Here is a 17,399-nt window from a genome sequence, read left to right as displayed (position 1 = left end):
ATCTAGAGAAAAGCTTAGCGCTTAACGCAAAAGTTGGGAGATTTGTGGCCGCGCTGAGTGGCACACGTCTGTAATCCCAGCACTTTGGGAGGCGGAGGCGGGCGGATCATGAGGTCAAGAGATCGAGGCCATCCTTGGACAACGTGGTGAAACCCCGTCTCTACTAAAAATACATTGTGAAAAATCTACAATTCCAGTTCTGGGAAATCATCCCAAAGGAAATCATCGTGAGATATGCAGCTGTTGATTTAAAGTGCGAACACTATGAGCCATCATGAGCCATGAAATCTTGGATATAACTTAAAGAGTTGTTTCACAGGAACAATACCTTTAAAAGGGGAAGTATAAAAAAAGGGAAATATTTAAAAAAGGGAAGTATAAAAGCATTTATTGCCTATAGTCCCAGCTACTGGGGATGCCACCAGCAAACCGAGTTACTTCCTCACTTTGTGTAGGTGGCAAAGAAGGAACATCCGATCGGAAAAGGCAATCAGGTTTTATTCACTGGCCAGGAATGGAGGAGAGGCTCTCGCTCTAACTGCCCCTTCTCCCTCAACAGTAAAAAACATGACGTTTTATTGTTTCTTCCCCTGGGTACAGGAAGGGAGAGGGATGTTAGCGTGTGCAGGGTGGGACTCCAGATCTTCATACAACCGGTCTACACAAAAGGGAGATTTTCTTTTAAAAGAAGGAATTTTAGTATTATAATTATATATTGATGAATATATATTGATGATCTAAAGTCAACTAGAGGTCGTCTGTTCCAGTTTGTGCCGATTTAGGGATCTTATCTTCCTCTGGTATCTGGTCAGGGGTCAGGAAGCTCTGGTGACATCTCTGGCTGCCTGCCATCTTTAAGCAGCTGTGTGTGTGGTTTTTTTTTTTTTTTTTGGACTGAAAAACAATAAGAAAAAGAACTTTCCCAGTTATTTTATCAGGGCTGTCCTGGTAACAGGGTAACAGGGAGGCTGAGGTGGGAGGATCGCTTGAGACCAGGAGTTTGAATCTAGCCTGGACAACACAAGGAGACTCCGTCTCTAAAATGAAAGAAAGGGAAAAAAAGTATTTACTATAATAATATGCTTTTAGGCCAGGTGCAGTGGCTCACACCTGTAATCTCAGCACTTTGGGAGGCCGAAGCGAGCGGATCATCTGAGGTCAGAAGTTTGAGACCAGCCTGACTAACATGGTGAAACCCTGTTTCTACTAAAAATAAAAAAAATTGGCCGGGCGCGGTGGCTCAAGCCTGTAATCCCAGCACTTTGGGAGGCCGAGACGGGCGGATCACGAGGTCAGGAGATCGAGACCATCCTGGCTAACACGGTGAAACCCCGTCTCTACTAAAAAATACAAAAAACTAGCCGGGCGAGGTGGCGGGCGCCTGTAGTCCCAGCTACTCGGGAGGCTGAGGCAGGAGAATGGTCTAAACCCGGGAGGCGGAGCTTGCAGTGAGCTGAGATCCGGCCATTGCACCCCAGCCTGGGCGACAGAGCAAGACTCTGTCTCAAAAAAAAAAAAAAAAAAATTATCCGGGCGTGGCAGCGCGCATCTGGAATCCCAGCTACTTGGGAGGCTGAGGCAGGAGAATCACTGGAACCCAGGAGGTGGAGGTTGCAATGAGCCGAGATCGCGCCACTGCCCTCCAGCTTGGGCAACAAGAGCGAAACTCGTCTCAGAAATAATAATAGTAATAATAATATGCTTTTTTACACCCATCAGGGGAAAAGTTTAGAAAAATAGGGAACAAGTGCCCTGTGCTGCCCAGACTAGTGAACGATAGTCAGGATGGCTAATGGTGACCCCAAGAAACCAAAGGGCAAAATGTTTGCTTATGGTTTCTTTGTGCAGATGTGCAGAGAAGAATATAAGAAAAACCGGCCGGGTGCAGTGACTCACGCCTGTAATCCCAGCACTTTGGGAGGCCAAGGCAAGCGGATCACAATGTCAAGAGATCAAGACTATCCTGGCCAACATGGTGAAACCCCGTCTCTACTAAAAATACAAAAATTATCTGAGCGTGGTGGCATGCTCCTGTAGTCCCAGCTACTCGGGAGGCTGAGGCAGGAGAATTGCTTGAACCTGGGAGGAGGATGTTGCAGTGGCCGAGATTGTGCCACTGCACTCCAGCCTGGGCGACAGAGTGAGACTCCATCTCAAAAAAAAAAAGAAGAAGAAGAAGAAGGAGAAGGAGGAGAAGGAGAAACGCAGAGGTCCCCGTCAATTTCGCAGAATTTTCCAAGAAGTGGCCGGGCGCAGTGGCTCACGCCTGTAATCTCAGCACTTTGGGAGGCTGAGGCAGATGGATCACCTGAGGTCGGGAGCTTGAGACCAGCCTGACCAACATGGAGAAACCCCGTCTCTACTAAAAATACAAAAATTAGCCCAGCATGGTGGCACATGCCTGTAATCCCAGCTACTTGGGAGGCTGAGGCAGGAGAATCACTGGAACCCGGGAGGTGGAGGTTGCAATGAGCCGAGATCGCACCATTGCACTCCAGCCTGGGCAACAAGAGTGAAACGTCATCTCAAAAAAATAAAAATAAAAATAAAGAATTTTCCAAGAAGTACTCTGAGAGTTGGAAGACAATGTTGGTGAAAGAGAAGTCCAAATTTGATGAAATGGCAAAGGCGGATAAAGTACACTAGGATCGGGAAATGAAGGATTATAGACCAGCTAAAGAGGAGGCAAGAAGAAAGAGCCTAATGTCCCCAAAAGGCCACCGTCTGGCCTTTTATTTTATTTTATTTTATTTTTTTGAGATGGAGTTTTGTTCTTGTTGCCCAGGCTGGAGTGCAGTGGTGCGATCTCAGCTCACTGCAACTTCCATCTCCCAGGTTCAAGCGATTCTCCTGCCTCAGCCTCCGGATTAGTTGGGATTACAGTCATGTGCCACCATGTCTGGCTAATTTTTTTATTTTTAGTAGAGATGGGGTTTCACCGTGTTGGCCAAGTGCGGCCTCAAACTCCTGACCTCAGGTGACCCACCTGCCTTGGCTTCCCAAAGTGCTGGGATTACAGACATGAGCCATCACACCCAGCCCACCATCTGGATTCTTCATGTTCTGTTCAGAATTCCACCCCAAGATCAAATCCACAAACCCTGGCATCTCTATTGGAGATGTGGCAAAAAAAAAAAAAAAAAAAAAATGAGATGTGGAATAGCTGAAGTGACAGTGAAAAGCAGCCTGACGTCACCAACGCAGCAAAGCTGAAGGAGAAATATGAGAAGGAGGCTGCTGACTATAAGTTGAAAGGAAACTTTGACAGCGCAAAGGGTCCTGCTAAAGTTGCCCGGAAAAAAGTGGAAGAGGAAGATGAAGAAAGAAGAGGAGGAGGACAATGGATGATAAAAACTGTTTCTATGCCAGGAGTGATGGCTCATTCCTGTAATCCCAGCACTTTGGGAGGCCAAGGCAAGTGGAGGTCAGGAGTTCACAACCAGCCTGGCCAACATGGTGAAACCCCATCTCTACTAAAAATACAAAACATTAGTGTAGCGGGGGGGTGGGGGGAGTGCACGCCCATCGTCTCAGCTACTCCAGACACTGAGGCAGGAGAATCACTTGAACCCAGGAGGCGGAGGTTGCAGTGAGCCGGGATCACGCCAGTGCACTCCAGCCCGGGTGACAGAGCGAGACTCTGTCTAAAGAAACAAAGAACAACAAAAAAAAAAAGGTGGTTGAGGCCAGGCACAGTGGCTCACACCTGTTACCCCAGCACTTTGGGAGGCCGAGGTGGACGGATCACTTGAGGTCAGGAGTTGGAGACCAGCCTGGCCCACATGGTGAAACCCCGTCTCTACTAAAAATACAAAAAAATTAGCCAGGCGTGATGGCAGGTACCTGTAATCCCAGCTACTCCAGAGGCTGAGACAGAAGAATCACTTGGGCCTCAGAGGTGGAGGTTTCAGTGAGCAGAAATGGTGCCTCTAAGCTCCAGCCTGGGTGACAGAATGAGACTCTGTCTCAAGGAAGAAAAAAAAAAAAGTAGGTTGGGCACGGTGGCTCAAGCCTGTAATCCCAGCACTTTGGGAGGCCAAGGTGGGTGGATCATGAGGTCAGGAGTTCAAGACCAGCCTAATCAACATGGTGAAACCCTGTCTCTACTAAAAATACAAAAATTAGCCAGGTGTGGTGGCATTCACGTGTAATCCCAGATACTCAGGAGGTTGAGGCAGGAGAATTGCTTGAACCCAGAGGCAGAGGTTGCATTGAGCCCAGATCACACCACTGCACTCCAGCCTGGGCGACAGAGCAAGACTCTGTCTCAAAAAAAAAAAAAGTGGTTGAGGTTTTGGCAAGGCCTATTATTTAAACCACAGCCTAAATGTCTTACAAAGTTAGCTTGGCCCAATAGCCCAGGAATAATTAAGGGAAAAGTAAGGTGGGGTTTGGGTTAACTTAGCTTACTGTTCTAATGTTCTCACTGATATAATTTTTGCAGTGGTGGTTTCATCAGTTGGGTGCAGGAAGATTGTGAGGGTTTGTTTGTTTTGTTTTTGTTTTTTGAAACGGAGTTTCACTCTTGTTGCCCAGGCTGGAGTGCAATGGTGTGATCTCAGCTCACTGCAACCTCTGCCTCCCATGGTCAAAGGATTCTCCTGTCTCAGCCTCCGCTGGGATTACAGGCTCGCACCACCATGCCCAGTTAATTTTTGTATTTTTAATACAGACAGAGTTTTGCTAGGTCACCCAGGCTAGTCTCAAACTCCTGGGCTCAAGCAATTTGCCAGCCTCTGCCTCCCAAAGTGCTGGGATTACAAGGGTGAACCACCCCACTGATCAAGGGGAACATATTAATACTTTGTTTCTCTGTTTTGAGACGGAGTCTCACTCTCTTGCCCAGGCTGGAGTGCAGTGGCATGATCTCAGCTCATTGCAGCCTCTGCCTCTGAGGTTCAAGCCATTCTCCTGCCTCAGCCTCCCGAGTAGCTGGGATCATAGGCACGCACCACCACACCCGGCTCATTTTTGTATTTTGAGTAGAGACGGGGTTTTACTATGTTGGCCAGGCTGGTCTTGAACTCCTGACCTCAAGTGATCCACCTGCCTCGGCCTCCCATAGTGCCAGGATTACAGGCATGAGCCACTGAGCCCAGCCAGAAACATATTAATACTATGAACAACACTCAGCCCTGGGCTGGTTAAGAGGCTGGAGACCGAAAGGTGGTGTTAGATTGACCATGGACCCGGTGAAATACCTGCAGTGGGTTAAGGTCCCTCTTGTGTGTCTTACAAAACAGAGACACAGATGCTGCCTAAGAACCAGGTCCTCCTGGACCCGGCGCCAGGGAAGGATCTGAAAGGAAAAGAAGAATGCCTGTGATAGGTGTGAGAGAGGAGTGCCACTCACCGTTCACTGCAGCGATAGGGGACAGGTGAATTCTGAATTTTTTTTTTTTTCTTTTTGAGACAGAGTCTGTTGTGACCAACCGAGTTATAGAGAAACACCGCACTTTGAGACAAATTAAAGAGTCCTTTATGAGCCGGCGACCGAGAGGCAGCTAACGCCCAAAATTCTCCCAGCCCTGAGGAAGGGGCTAGTTTTGTTTTTATACTATGGTCTAAATAGGGGAGGGGGATTTTAGCTGAAGCAATTTTTACAGAAGCAGAACTGGCAAAAAGTTAAAAAATGAATTGGTTACAAATGCAGTTACGAAAAATAAACAGTTCCAGGTGCAGGGGCTTAAACTATCACAAAGAGCCGGGCGCGGTGGCTCACGCCTGTAATCCCAGCACTTTGGGAGGCCAAGGCGGGCGGATCACAAGGTCAGGAGATCGAGACCACAGTGAAACCCCGTCTCTACTAAAAATACAAAAAATTAGCCGGGCGTGGTTGTGGGCGCCTGTAGTCCCAGCTACTCGGGAGGCTGAGGCAGGAGAATGGCGTGAACCCGGGAGGCGGAGCTTGCAGTGAGCCGAGATCGCGCCACTGCACTTCAGCCTGGGCGACAGAGCGAGACTCCGTCTCAAAAAAAAAAAAAAAAAAAACTATCACAAAGAGATAAATGTAGGGGCTTTGGGTGCCATCCGCCGAGCACGTCCCCAGGAGCTGCTGTGCAGCTCGCCTCAATATCTTATCAGCAGGTGCATTACTGGACGTGCTTTGAGTCAGTTTTACTGACTATGCCTGGAGGGAGGTGAAAGGGTTACAAGTGAAGAAACTAAAATGGAGTCTGTCCGGCTCTCTGCTAGGAGAGAGTCACTCAGGTTAAAACAAAGTAGGGTATCACAAGTCTTGGCTCTGTCGTCCAGGCTGGAGTGCAGTGGCGCAATCTCAGCTCACTGCAACCTCCGCCTCCCGGGTTCAAGCAATTCTGCTGCCTCAGCCTCCCAAGTAGCTGGGATTACAGGTGCCCGCCAGAAAGTCCATCTAGTTTCTATTTTTAGTAGAGACAGGGTTTCACTATTTTGGCCAGGCTGGTCTCGAACCCCCCACCTCCGATGATCCACCCGCCTTGGCCTCCCAAAGTGCTGGGATTACAGGTGTGAGCCACCACTCCTGGCCAAATTCTGAATTCTTTAGGGGAAGGGAGAGCCTGGGACATAGGCATCCCCTTGGACCCAGTAACCCCGCTTCTGGGAGTTCAGTTTAAGGAAAGCCTGCAGTCAAGTCTGAAACTTACCAAATGACAAGGGCAAACTCAGACCGGGAACTGTAATGTACAAAGTGCTAAGCCAAGCACTTTCTATATATTGCTTTTTCCTGTCAAAGAAAATAAAAATATGAGGATCTTCCAAAGGCAATTTGCCAAAGGAAAAGTTGTTGTTGTTGTTGTTTGTATTGGTTTGTTTTTGAGACATGGTCTCATTCTGTTGTCCAGGCTGGTGTGCAGTCATGGAAACATGGCTCACTGCATCCTCGACCTCTTGGGCTCAAGGGACCGTCCTACCCCTTGGGCTCAAGGGATCCTCCTACTCAGCCTCCTGAGTGGCAGATGACCTGAGGTCGGGAGTTGGAGACCAGCCTGGCCAACATGGTGAAACCCGGTCTCTACTAAAAATACAATTAGCTAGGCGTGGTGTCAGGTGCCTGTAATCCCAGCTACTCAGGAGGCTGAGGCAGGAGCATTGCTTGAATGCGGAGGCTGCAGTGAGCCGAGATCACACCACTGCGCTCCAGCCACGACAGGCGCAGCCACAACAGGCGCAGCCACTATATCCAGCTAATGTTTAAATGTTTTGTTGAGGTAGGGGGTGGGGGTGGGGGGAAACTCACTTTGTTGCTCACGCTAGTCTTAAACTTCTGGGCTCGAGTGATCCTCCTGCCTCGGCCTCCCAAATTGTTGGGATTACAGGCAAGTGCCACCGCGTCTGTAGCAAAGGGAAAGTTAGGTCTGGAGACTGAGCCACACAGTACTGAAATTCATTTCCCAAATGCATGGCTGTTGCTTCCTGATTGTCTTAAGTGGTTAAGCATTGTACATTACCCAGATGCCTACAAAAAGGAAAAAAAAAAAAAAGCCCTCACACATCTCCAGATGATCGCCCTCACAAATTGTTCATATGTAAATTATTTGCTTACCCCTAAATCTTTCCAAGATGTCCAGCCTCCATAAACAAAGATAGGTAACCTTAGGTTTGCAAGCTCTATCTGACCCCTTGTCCAGGCTGTTGAATTTCATCCTGACAGCACTGATTACAAGCTTACTTTCCCCGGTGCAAAACAAAGACAGGGTGACATCCATCAGCCCTCCACCAGACCCTGAGACAGCTGCAAAATTAATCTTTCCTTTACTCCTTCTTCAAATGTTTGCCTTATCTTAGGTATAACCATAGTTTCAGTTTCCCTGGCACTAATTAAATTCAGAAGAATGTAACTGATGAGAAATGTCATCACCTACTTTCTTTTTACTGTTTTCTTTCAGTTGATGGAGATACTGTTTCAGTTTTTAATTTGTGTGGACATTCCAGTCGACTGGGAAGCAGCTGTTATCACACCCCTGCTTTTAAGAAAGTAGAGGTTGGCTAGGGGCAGTGGCTCACACCTGTAATCCCAGCACTTTGGGAGGCCGAGGCGGGTGGATCACTTGAGGCCAGGAGTTTGAGACCAGCCTGGCTGACATGGTGAAACTCCGTCTCTACTAAAAATACAAAAATTAGCTGGGCATGGTAGCGCACACCTTTGATCCCACCTACTCGGGAGGCTGAGGCAGGACAATCACTTGAACCTGAGAGGCGGAGGTTGCAGTGAGCCACGATTGCACCACTGCACTCCAGCCTGGGCAACAGAGTGAGACTCCATCTCAAAAAAGAGAGAGAGAGAGAGAGAGAGAGAAAAGCAGAGGCCTGAGGGAAAGGAGCTGATCCACCATGATGGAATTTGAGCCCAAGTCTGACTCCAAACCTGCACTCAGGTTCCCCCAGGGCAGGGCTTGTCACGTTTGGTGGCACCTCTGACACTTGGGGCTTGATCATTTACTGTGGGGAGCCATCCTGTACCCTGTAGTGTGTTGAGCAGCATCCCTGGCCTACATCCCTAGATGGCAGGGGCACTCCCAGCCCCCACGGTGACAATAAAAATGTCCCCTGGAACAGAATCGCCCCCGCCCAGTGAGCGCCCCAGGGCCAGCGACTTCCCACAGGCATGGAGTTGTCCTCAGATGCCCACCCAGGGCCACATCTCGGTATCCCAAAGTAAGTGAAATATACATGTAGTGTAATAAACAGAAATGAAACAGCTAAGGGACAATTGTGGATGATCTTTGCTCCTTAATTTTTTTTTTTTCTTAGCCAGGTGCAGTGGTTCACACCTATAATCCCACCACCTTGGGAGGCTGAGGAAGGAGGATCACATGAGCCCAGGAGTTTGAGACCAGCCTGGGCAACATACGGAGATCCTGTCTCTACAAACAATATAACTGGGCGTGATGGTGGTGAGTGGCTGTAGTCCCAGCTACTCAGGAGGCTGAGGCAGGAGGATCGCTTTGAGACAAGCCTGGTCAACATAGTGAAACCCCATCTCCACAAAAAATAAAAAATTAGCCAGGTGTAGGACTGCACATCTGTGGTCCCAGCTACTCGGGAGGCTGAGGTGGGAGGATCACTCGAGCCCAGGAAGTTAAGGCTGCAGTGAGCTATGATCACACCACTGCACTCCAGCCTGGACAACAGAGCAAGAGCCTGTCTTTAATAAATAAATAAAAGAGGGGAAATGGAGTGTAGGGAATGTGGGAAATTCTTTCTATTATCCTCCCTGTTTTTTTTTTTTTTTTTTTTTTTTCCCCCTGCAAATCTAAAACTATTCTAGAATAAAATGTTGGCCGGGCATGGTGGCTCATGCCTTTAATCCCAGCACTTTGGGAGGCCGAGGTGGGCAGATCACGAGGTCAGGAGATCAAGACCATCCTGGCCACATGGTGAAACCCCATCTCTGCTAAAATACCAAAATTAGCTGGGCGTGGTGGCACATGCCTGTAATCCCAGCTACTTGGGAGGCTGAAGCAGGAGAATCGCTTGAACCAGGGAGTTGGAGATTGCAGTGAGCGGAGAGCATGACATTGCACTTCATCCTGGGTGACACAGTGAGACTCTGTCTCAAAAAATTAATTAATTAATTAATTAAAATAAAATGTTTCTTTTTTTCTTTCCTCTTTTTTTTTTTTTTTTTTTTTTTTTTGAGAGAGTCTCACTCTGTCGCCCAGGCTAAAGTATAGTGGCACAAACTCAGCTCACTGCAACCTCTGCCTCTGGGTTCAAGCGATTCTTCTGCCTCAGCCTCCCGAGTAGCTGGGATTACAGGCACCCACCACCACACCTGGCTAGTTTTTGTATTTTTAGTAGAAACAAGGTTTCACCATGTTGGCCAGGCTGGTCTCGAACTCCTGACATCAGGTGATCCACTCGCCTCAGACTCCAAAGTGCTGGGATTACTGGCATGAACCACCACACCCAACTGAAATGTTTCTCTAAATAATAATAATAATAATAACAACATAATAATAAATAAAAATAAAAAATAAATTTTTTTTAAAAGCTAAAACCAAAAGAATGCCAGGGGCGGGTGCAGTGGCTTACTCCTATAATTCCAACGCTTTGGGGGCCTGAGGCAGGAGGATCTTTGGAGCCCAGGAGTTTGAGACCAGCCTGGGAAACTTAGTGAGACCCCCCATCTCTACAAAAAATAAAAAATTAGCTGGGTGTGGTGGTGCACACCTGTAGTCCCAGCTACACCGGAGGCTGCGGTGAGAGGATTGCTTGAGCCCAGGAGGTCAAGGCTGCAGTAAGCTGTTATTGCAGCACTACACTCCAGCCTGGGCAACAGGACAAGATTCTATCTGAAAGGAAAGGAAGGTGAGGGGAGGGGAGGGAAAGGGAGGGAAAGGGAAAGGGAAAGGGAAAAGGAAAGGAAAGGGAAATAGCACAACAGTTTCCATTTCTAATTTTATTGCAAAAGTAATTGTGGTTTCTGCCATTACTTTTAGTTAACATAATTAATGTAATGAAAGCCATTAAAAGTCATGGCAGGCCGGGCATGGTGGCTCATGCCTATTATCCCAGTACTTTGAGAAGCTGAGGTGGGCGGATCACGAGGTCAAGAGTTCGAGACCAGCCTAGCTAACACGGTGAAACTCCGTCTCTACAGAAAATACAAAAATTAGCTGGGCGTGGTTGCGGGTGCCTGTAATCCCAGCTACTCAGGAGACTGAGGCAGCAGGATTGCTTGACCCCAGGAGGCGGAGGTCAGAGGTTGCCGTGAGACGAGATCATGCCAATGCACACCAGCCTGTGTGACAGAGTGAGACTCCATCTCAAAGAGGAAAAAAAAAAAAAGGGGGCTGGGCACGGTGGCTCAATCCTGTAATCCCACCAACTTGGGAGGCCGAGGCGGGCGGATCACCTGAGGTCAGGAGTTTGAGACCAGCCTGACCAACATGGAGAAACCTAAACCTCTCTACTAAAAATACAAAATTAGCTGGACATGGTGGCGCATGCCTGTAATCCCAGCTACTCAGGAGGCTGAGGCAGGAGAATTGCTTGAACCCAAGAGGCGGAGGTCACGGTGAGCCAAGATTAAATAAAATAAATATGTATGTACTAAATATATATATGTATTTTTAAGTCGAGATAGGGTCTTGCTATGTTGACCAGGCTGGTCTCGAACTCCTGACCTCAAGCAATCCTCCCATCTTGGCCTCCGAAAGTACTAGGATTGCAGGCATGAGCCACTGCACCTGTCCCATCATTTGTAATTTTAAAGGGAAGAGCAACAAACTTTTAGTTTGCAGGGCTAGGACTGTTTGCAGCTGCAAAATTTAGAGAGGACATCAATCTTTCATTATCCACATTTTACAGCTGGGGAAATCAATGCTAAGAGAGGAAATTCATTTGCCCAGGGGCGCACCACCCCGGTCTCCAATGTGCAATTCATACAATTGTGATTTCTGACCTGGTCCCAAACTGACCCTAAAGTTTGCAGGCCAGAACACTGCTGCTCAAATAAGTCAGCTTAGTCAAATAAGTCAGGCAAAGGTCGTGTCTTTTCACCTGGAGTCCTGGCCAGGCTGGTAGGTCCCTCCTCCTGGGACGAGTTCACCCTCAGACTTTTCAGCAAGATCATCTCCCACAGCTTGTTAATTGGTTCTTGGTTCTAAGTGTTTTTTTGTTTGTTTGTTTAAGAGATGGGGTCCCACTTTATCACCCAGGCTTGAGTGCAGTGGCACAATCATAGCTTGCTGCAGCCTCAAACTCCTGGGCTCAAGTGATCCTCCTGCCTCAGCCTCCCGAGTAGCTGGGACCACACGCACATACCACGATGCCTGGCTCTAAGTGGCTTTAATGGGGTCCTTCTGAGGGATGTTGGAGTGAGGGCCTGGGGGGAGTTCCCCAGGCCTTCTGGGAGGCCTGGGCTCTGGCCTTGACCTCGCCTGCTGTCTGGTCCTGCTGAAAACAGAAAAACAAGGAAATGGCAGACCTGACAGAATCTGGGCTGTGGTCAGGATGTGGCTGAAGAAGCCACAAGAAAAACACTCAGTCCCCTTTCAGCCGTCATACCCAGCAGTTGGGCGCTGATAACGGGGCTGATTTCCTGTAGGAAGCCCTGGCTCTCTTGGCCACATGGACAGCAGGTCGGTGCAGCCTGAGTGCTCCCCCAACCCCGGTGTCCAACAACCCCAGCACCCGCCCCATCCCAGGCGTCTTCCAGGGATGTCTCCCAGGACCGTGGGGTTTAGCACATCCCAAATGGAGCCAACTATCTTTCCTCAAAGAAAAATCCCCACTAGGCCAGGCACGGTGGCTCACGCCTGTAATCCCAGCACTTTGGGAGGCAGAGGCAGGCAGATCACTTGAGCTCAGGAGTTCGAGACTAGCCTGGTTAACATGATGAAACCCCGTCTCTACTAAAAGCACAAAAAAACTAGCCAGGTGTGGCCAGGCGTGGTGGCTCATGCCTGTAATCCCAGCACTTTGGGAGGCCGAGGCGAGTGGATCATCTGAGGGTCAGGAGTTCGAGACCAGCCTGTCCAACATGGAGAAACCTAAACCTCTCTACTAAAAATACAAAATTAGCTGGGCATGGTGGCACATGCCTGTAATTCCAGCTATTCAGGAAGGCTGAAGCAGGAGAATCGCTTGAACCCGGGAGGCAGAAGTTGCGGTGAGCCAAGATCGAGCCACTGCACTCTAGCCTGACCAACAAGAGCAAAACTCAGTCTCAAAAAAAAAAAAAAAAAAAAAAAAAATTAGCCAGGCCGGACCACACCTGTAGTCCCAGCTACTGGCAAGGCTGAGGTGGGCAAATCAGTTGAATCTGGGAGGTAGAGGCTGCAGTAAGCCGAGATCGTGCCACTGCACTCTGCACTCCAGCCTGGGCGACAGAGGAAGACTCTGTCTCAAAAAAAAAAAAAAAAAAAAAAGAAAGAAAGAAAAAGAAAAGAAAAGAAAAAGGAAAGAAAAGAAAAGAAAGAGCCTCGCTATATGTCCATGTTCAAGCATTATCTTCCCATCCATCTGCCCTGAGCCACAGGCCTGGCAGGTGGCATGCGCATCCATTGAGCACCTACTGGATACCAAAGCACTTACTTTACTGGCATCTTCTCCCTGGTCACTCCTGGAGAGGCTGGCCCTGTTATTCCCCTTTACAGATGAAGAAACAGGCTCAGAGAGTTTACTTGGTATCCTGGAGTCCCAGGAGCACTTTTTCTGAAAGTTGAAGCCTGTTTCCTGCGGGTGCCAGGACAGAGTCCAACACTGTTTGTTGACTGGGGTATCCTCTCACCTGGGCTGTGTGTGCCTATCCAGTCCCCCAGTTTTCAGCTGGCTCCAGTCTCACCTGCTGCTCACACACCTTCCATGGCTCCCATAGTCCCCTCGGTGGGGACAGGGGCACTGGATGAAGCCCTGCTAGTCACCACAGAGACACCTGAACACAAAACCAAGTCCCTAGGGTCAGACCCAGGCCCTGCCCTCACTCAACTGTGCAATCTCAGTTTCCCCAGGTGGAGACTGGACCAACAATGATGGCCTCTGCCTCTTCAGGTCATGGTACAGATGAATACCATGGCCTAGGCACTCAGTAACACACAGCAGAAGCACAGGGACTTAAGATAGAGTCTCCCAGGCAGCCACAGTTGGCTGGCACCCAGTTGGGAAGGGCCCGAGGCCTTTTAAAGCAGGGTTGAAAAAAAAGCCCACCTCCTTTCTGGGAAACTGAAACTGAAAGCTCTAATTAATCCTCTGCCTGTAGGTGCCTCATGCAAGAGCTGCCGGTCAGAGCACTTCCTGGAACTTGCTATTGGTCAGGACGGCTCCTATGCTAATAGGGGGTGGCCCATAGAAGATTCCAGTACCCTCCCCTAACTTCAGGCCAGACTCCCTTCAGCTAGAGGGGAGATCTGGATGGCACCTATTTTGTATGACTATTGCAAAATGCCCATGGGTGACATTTGGAAGGAAGACGGGGACAAGCGCTGTAAACTGGTGATAGGAATTCTGGGGCTCCTGGTCATAGTGCTTCTGGGGGTGCTCCTGATTTTCTTCATCATCAAGGCCAACAGCGAGGCCTGCCAGGATGGCCTCCGGGCAGTGATGGAGTGTCGCAATGTCACCTATCTCCTGCAACAAGAGCTGGCCGAGGCCCAGCGGGGCTTTCGGGATGCAGAGGCCCAGGCTGTCACCTGCAACCAGACTGTGGTAAGCACCTCAACTCCTTTGGATGGCCTAGTACTAGGGGGTAGGGAGGACAATAATCTCTCCCCAGAAATCTGACACAGGGTGGGTCTCCAGGGAGATGCAAGGGAGGTCCCAAAACTGTTCCTGGGCCCCCACATCAAGGGACCTAGGTTCCCCTACCAGAGTATGGGGGCCTCTAACCCAGTCCAGGACACTGGTGTAGGGGCAGGGTGTTAAAACTCTCCAGAGCCCCCAAATCAGGGACCTCAGTATACCCCCCGGGACTTAGGTGAGTTGATAAATTCTTTCCAGGGCACTGGTGTTGGGAGCCTTGAAGCTCCTAGTGGGCACCAGTCCTGGGGGAGTAGAAACCCCTATTCAGGGTTGAAGGGGGACCTCACCAGACCCTGAAAAAGGGGGCTTTTGAAATTTTCACTTCATCACTAAGAAACTGAAATATTCACCTGGGTCCTGATATGGGGGATCTTGAAACTCTTGCTGAGCATGTCACTTGGGCTGGGAAATCCCACTGCGTTCTGGATTTGGTAGGGCCCTCTAACTTTTCTTGAGCCATAGACCAGGCAATCTGGAAACGTCTACTAAAGTGTGGTTATCGACAGTCTCCAACTTGCCATGTGGGGGGTCTCAAAACTCCCATTTTGAGGACCCACATGCTTATGGGTGGCCCTGGGAGAGTATGTGGTTGTGGCTGTTCTTTAAGGTTGGAGAACATGGTGCAGAGAGGGTTGGAAGAAAACCTGAAAGGGTTTGCATTTAAGGACAGCAGCCAAACTCCCCAGGCCAGAACCCCAGATTCTGACTCTTCTTAGATGGCCCTAATGGCTTCCCTGGATGCAGAGAAGGCCCAAGGACGAAAGAAAGTGGAGGAGCTTGAGGGTGAGAAACAGAGAAGGGAGAGGGCTAGGGAGGGGTGACTCAGCTATGGAAGACGGGGTGGGGGCAGGGAGACCAGGGCTGGAGGTTGGGGGAAGGGGGAGGTCCTGTCCCAGAGTGGGGCCGGGCCCCAGCATGGCCACGTGCTGCCCCGCCCCCTGATTCTGTCCTCCCACCCCACCAGGGGAGATCACTACATTGAACCACAAGCTTCAGGACGCGTCTGCGGAGGTGGAGCGACTGAGGTCAGAGATAACCTTCCCCGCTACCCTCCACCCGCCACACTCCTCTCACCCCCACGTCCCTACCCCGAGACCCAGGATCTCCTTTGCTCCCAAAATCCCCATTGCCCCAAGGGGTAAGGTTTGAGTCCCACAAAAGGACAACTTAGCCCCTAGGGTCACAGAGCCATGGGTGGCCCCAGTCCATTCCCTCCCCAGTGACTTGGATTGGGGCGGTGCGGGGGGAACTCCCGGGGGCGATGGGCTTACAGGGAGGGCGGCAGGAGCCAGGACGAACAGATGCCTGATTTGCCCCCATTTGCACCGCAGAAGAGAAAACCACGTCTTAAACGCGAGAATCGCGGACACGGACTCCGCCAGCTCCCAAGACTCCAGCTGCGCGGCAGAGCCCCCGCTCCTGATTCTGCTGCTGGGCTTGAGCGCTCTGCTGCTGTGAGATCCCAGGAAGCTGGTCAGTGAGGAGGGGGCGGCCCCGGGAGGGAGAAGAAAGCTGGGGAGGGGGGTCGGGGAAGCAGGGACTCCGAAGTCTGGAGAGAGGGGCTGCAGGGGGAGGGACTGGGTGCAGAGGAGAGAGGCCTTGGGGAAGGAGGGAGAATCCAGTGAGAAGGGCGCCCTGGAGGGGGGGTGGGGCTTATAGCAGTATGGGGCGGGGCTATGAATGAGGGCGGGTCTATCGATGGAGGGGAGGGGCTTATGGATGGGTGGGGCGGGGCCCGTGTCTGCTGCCTCCAGTCTGCCCTGAGTCCCTCTTCTGGTCCTTTAGGCATATCTTGGAAGATCCGGTTCCTGCTCGACTTTTCGCCTGGACATGCCCTTGATCTCATCAGTTCTGAGCGGGTCATGGGGCAGCACGGTTAGCGGGGAGGGCACGGGGTAGCCGGAGAAGGGTCTCTGGAGCAGGTCTTGAGGGGCCATGGGGCAACCCTGGGTGTGGGGACACAGTCGGGTTGACCCAGGGCTGTCTCCCTCCAGAACTAGGCAGGGAATGAGTCGCCCCTCTTGTTTCCCGCCCTGAGATTGGGCATGGGGTGCGGTGGGGGGGGCACGTGCTGCCTGTTGTTACGGGTGTTTTATTTTTTTGCGGGGGGGGTGTGTGCTTTTTCTGGGGTCTTTGAGCTCCAAAAAATAAACACTTCCTTTGAGGGGGAGCACACCTTACTCTCGAGTTCCTGAAGTGTCATTGTGTTAGTCCCTAAGCGTCGGGGCCGCCCCTGCCGGTGAGAGTGGACTCCCCGTGGATGACAACACCTCCCTTCCCTGCTCCAGGACATTTTCAGGAGCCCACGGAGTTCGGGGAGGCACCACCCCGGTTCCTCCCAGCCCTCATGTCTGCTGGGATCAACATAAGGACTGTACACCCTCATCAGGGCTCCCCGTTTCCCAGGTGTTTTATTCTCATCTCCTCCCTAGAGCCTCTCCTGATTCCTGGGGATCCAGTGAGGAAACTGAAGCTGTAACTGAGAGTAACATCGCCTTGCTTCCCCTCCGGCCTGCAGAAAGTGCTGGGCTGGGATTTAAACTGGGATCTGTACACACACAGGCCATGCATTGTCAGAATGTGTCCCCCTCCTTCATCCCCCAAACTTTCTCTCTCCCTTTTTTTTTTTGAGACAGAGTGTCACTCTTGTTGCCCAGGTTGGAGTGCAGTGGTGCAATCTCAGCTCACTGCAACCCCCACCCCCCAGGTTCAAGCGATTCTCCTGCCTCAGCTTCACCAGTAGCTGGGATTACAGGCACGGGCCACCATGCCCGGCTAATTTTGTATTTTTAGTAGAGATGGGGTTTCTCCATGTTGGTCAGGCTAGTGTCGAACTCCCGACCTCAGGTGATCTGCCCGCCTCGGCCTCCCAAAGTGCTGGGATTACAGCCATGAACCACCACCCACAGCCCTTTTTTTCTTTTCTTTCTTTCTTTTTCTTTTTTGAGACAGAGTTTTGCTCTGTCACCCAGACTGGAGTAGAGTGGCACGATCTTGGCTCACTGCCAACTCCGCCTTCTGAGTTCAAGTGATTCTCTTGCCTCAGCCTCCCGTGTAGCTGGGATTACAGTACTACACCACCACACCTGGCTAATTATTGTATTTTTAGTGGAGATGGAGGTTTCATTATGTTGGCCAGGCTGGCCTCAAACTCCTGACCTCAAGGGATCTAC

The 17,399-nt window shown here is 50.4% G+C and overlaps 1 protein-coding gene, 1 long non-coding RNA gene and 1 pseudogene across 4 annotated transcripts; 2 read left to right on the top strand and 1 right to left on the bottom strand.

The window, feature by feature from the left end:
* Positions 1-915: 915 nt before the first annotated feature.
* On the bottom strand, positions 916-13,713 carry LOC114674033 (uncharacterized). Of its 2 annotated transcripts, XR_013409207.1 has the most exons (6): positions 13,024-13,712; positions 7,220-7,314; positions 6,627-6,706; positions 5,993-6,380; positions 5,434-5,691; positions 1,208-1,499 (listed from the first exon to the last, which is right to left on the bottom strand). It is a non-coding gene; the product is annotated as an uncharacterized LOC114674033 (long non-coding RNA). The 2 variants fall into 2 exon arrangements; XR_013409208.1 differs by lacking the exons at positions 1,208-1,499; positions 5,434-5,691; positions 5,993-6,380 and adding an exon at positions 916-1,037 and having other exon boundaries at positions 13,024-13,713.
* LOC144336844 (high mobility group protein B3-like) lies at positions 1,646-3,729 on the top strand (annotated as a pseudogene).
* Positions 13,714-13,809: 96 nt separating the features above from the next.
* BST2 (bone marrow stromal cell antigen 2) lies at positions 13,810-16,406 on the top strand. Of its 2 annotated transcripts, XM_015123240.3 has the most exons (5): positions 13,810-14,133; positions 14,943-15,009; positions 15,191-15,251; positions 15,558-15,699; positions 16,012-16,406. In XM_015123240.3, exons 1-4 carry the CDS (start codon positions 13,840-13,842, stop codon positions 15,682-15,684), a joined length of 549 nt encoding a protein of 182 aa, XP_014978726.3. In that variant the 5' UTR covers positions 13,810-13,839; the 3' UTR covers positions 15,685-15,699; positions 16,012-16,406.
* The last annotated feature ends 993 nt before the right edge of the window (positions 16,407-17,399 follow it).

The sequence above is a fragment of the Macaca mulatta genome, chromosome 19 (assembly GCF_049350105.2).
Source record: "Macaca mulatta isolate MMU2019108-1 chromosome 19, T2T-MMU8v2.0, whole genome shotgun sequence".
Classification (NCBI taxonomy): Eukaryota; Metazoa; Chordata; class Mammalia; order Primates; family Cercopithecidae; genus Macaca; species Macaca mulatta.
This window is presented reverse-complemented; position numbering and strand designations above follow the sequence as displayed.

Excerpts from the sequence above, each read along its gene's own strand:
- BST2 (XM_015123240.3), top strand. The coding sequence starts at position 13,840 with ATGGCACCTATTTTGTATGACTATTGCAAAATGCCCATGGGTGACATT. Across the intron at positions 15,010-15,190 it reads GAAAGTGGAGGAGCTTGAGG|GGGAGATCACTACATTGAAC; the intron begins GTGAGAAACAGA and ends CCACCCCACCAG. Across the intron at positions 15,252-15,557 it reads GCGGAGGTGGAGCGACTGAG|AAGAGAAAACCACGTCTTAA; the intron begins GTCAGAGATAAC and ends TTTGCACCGCAG.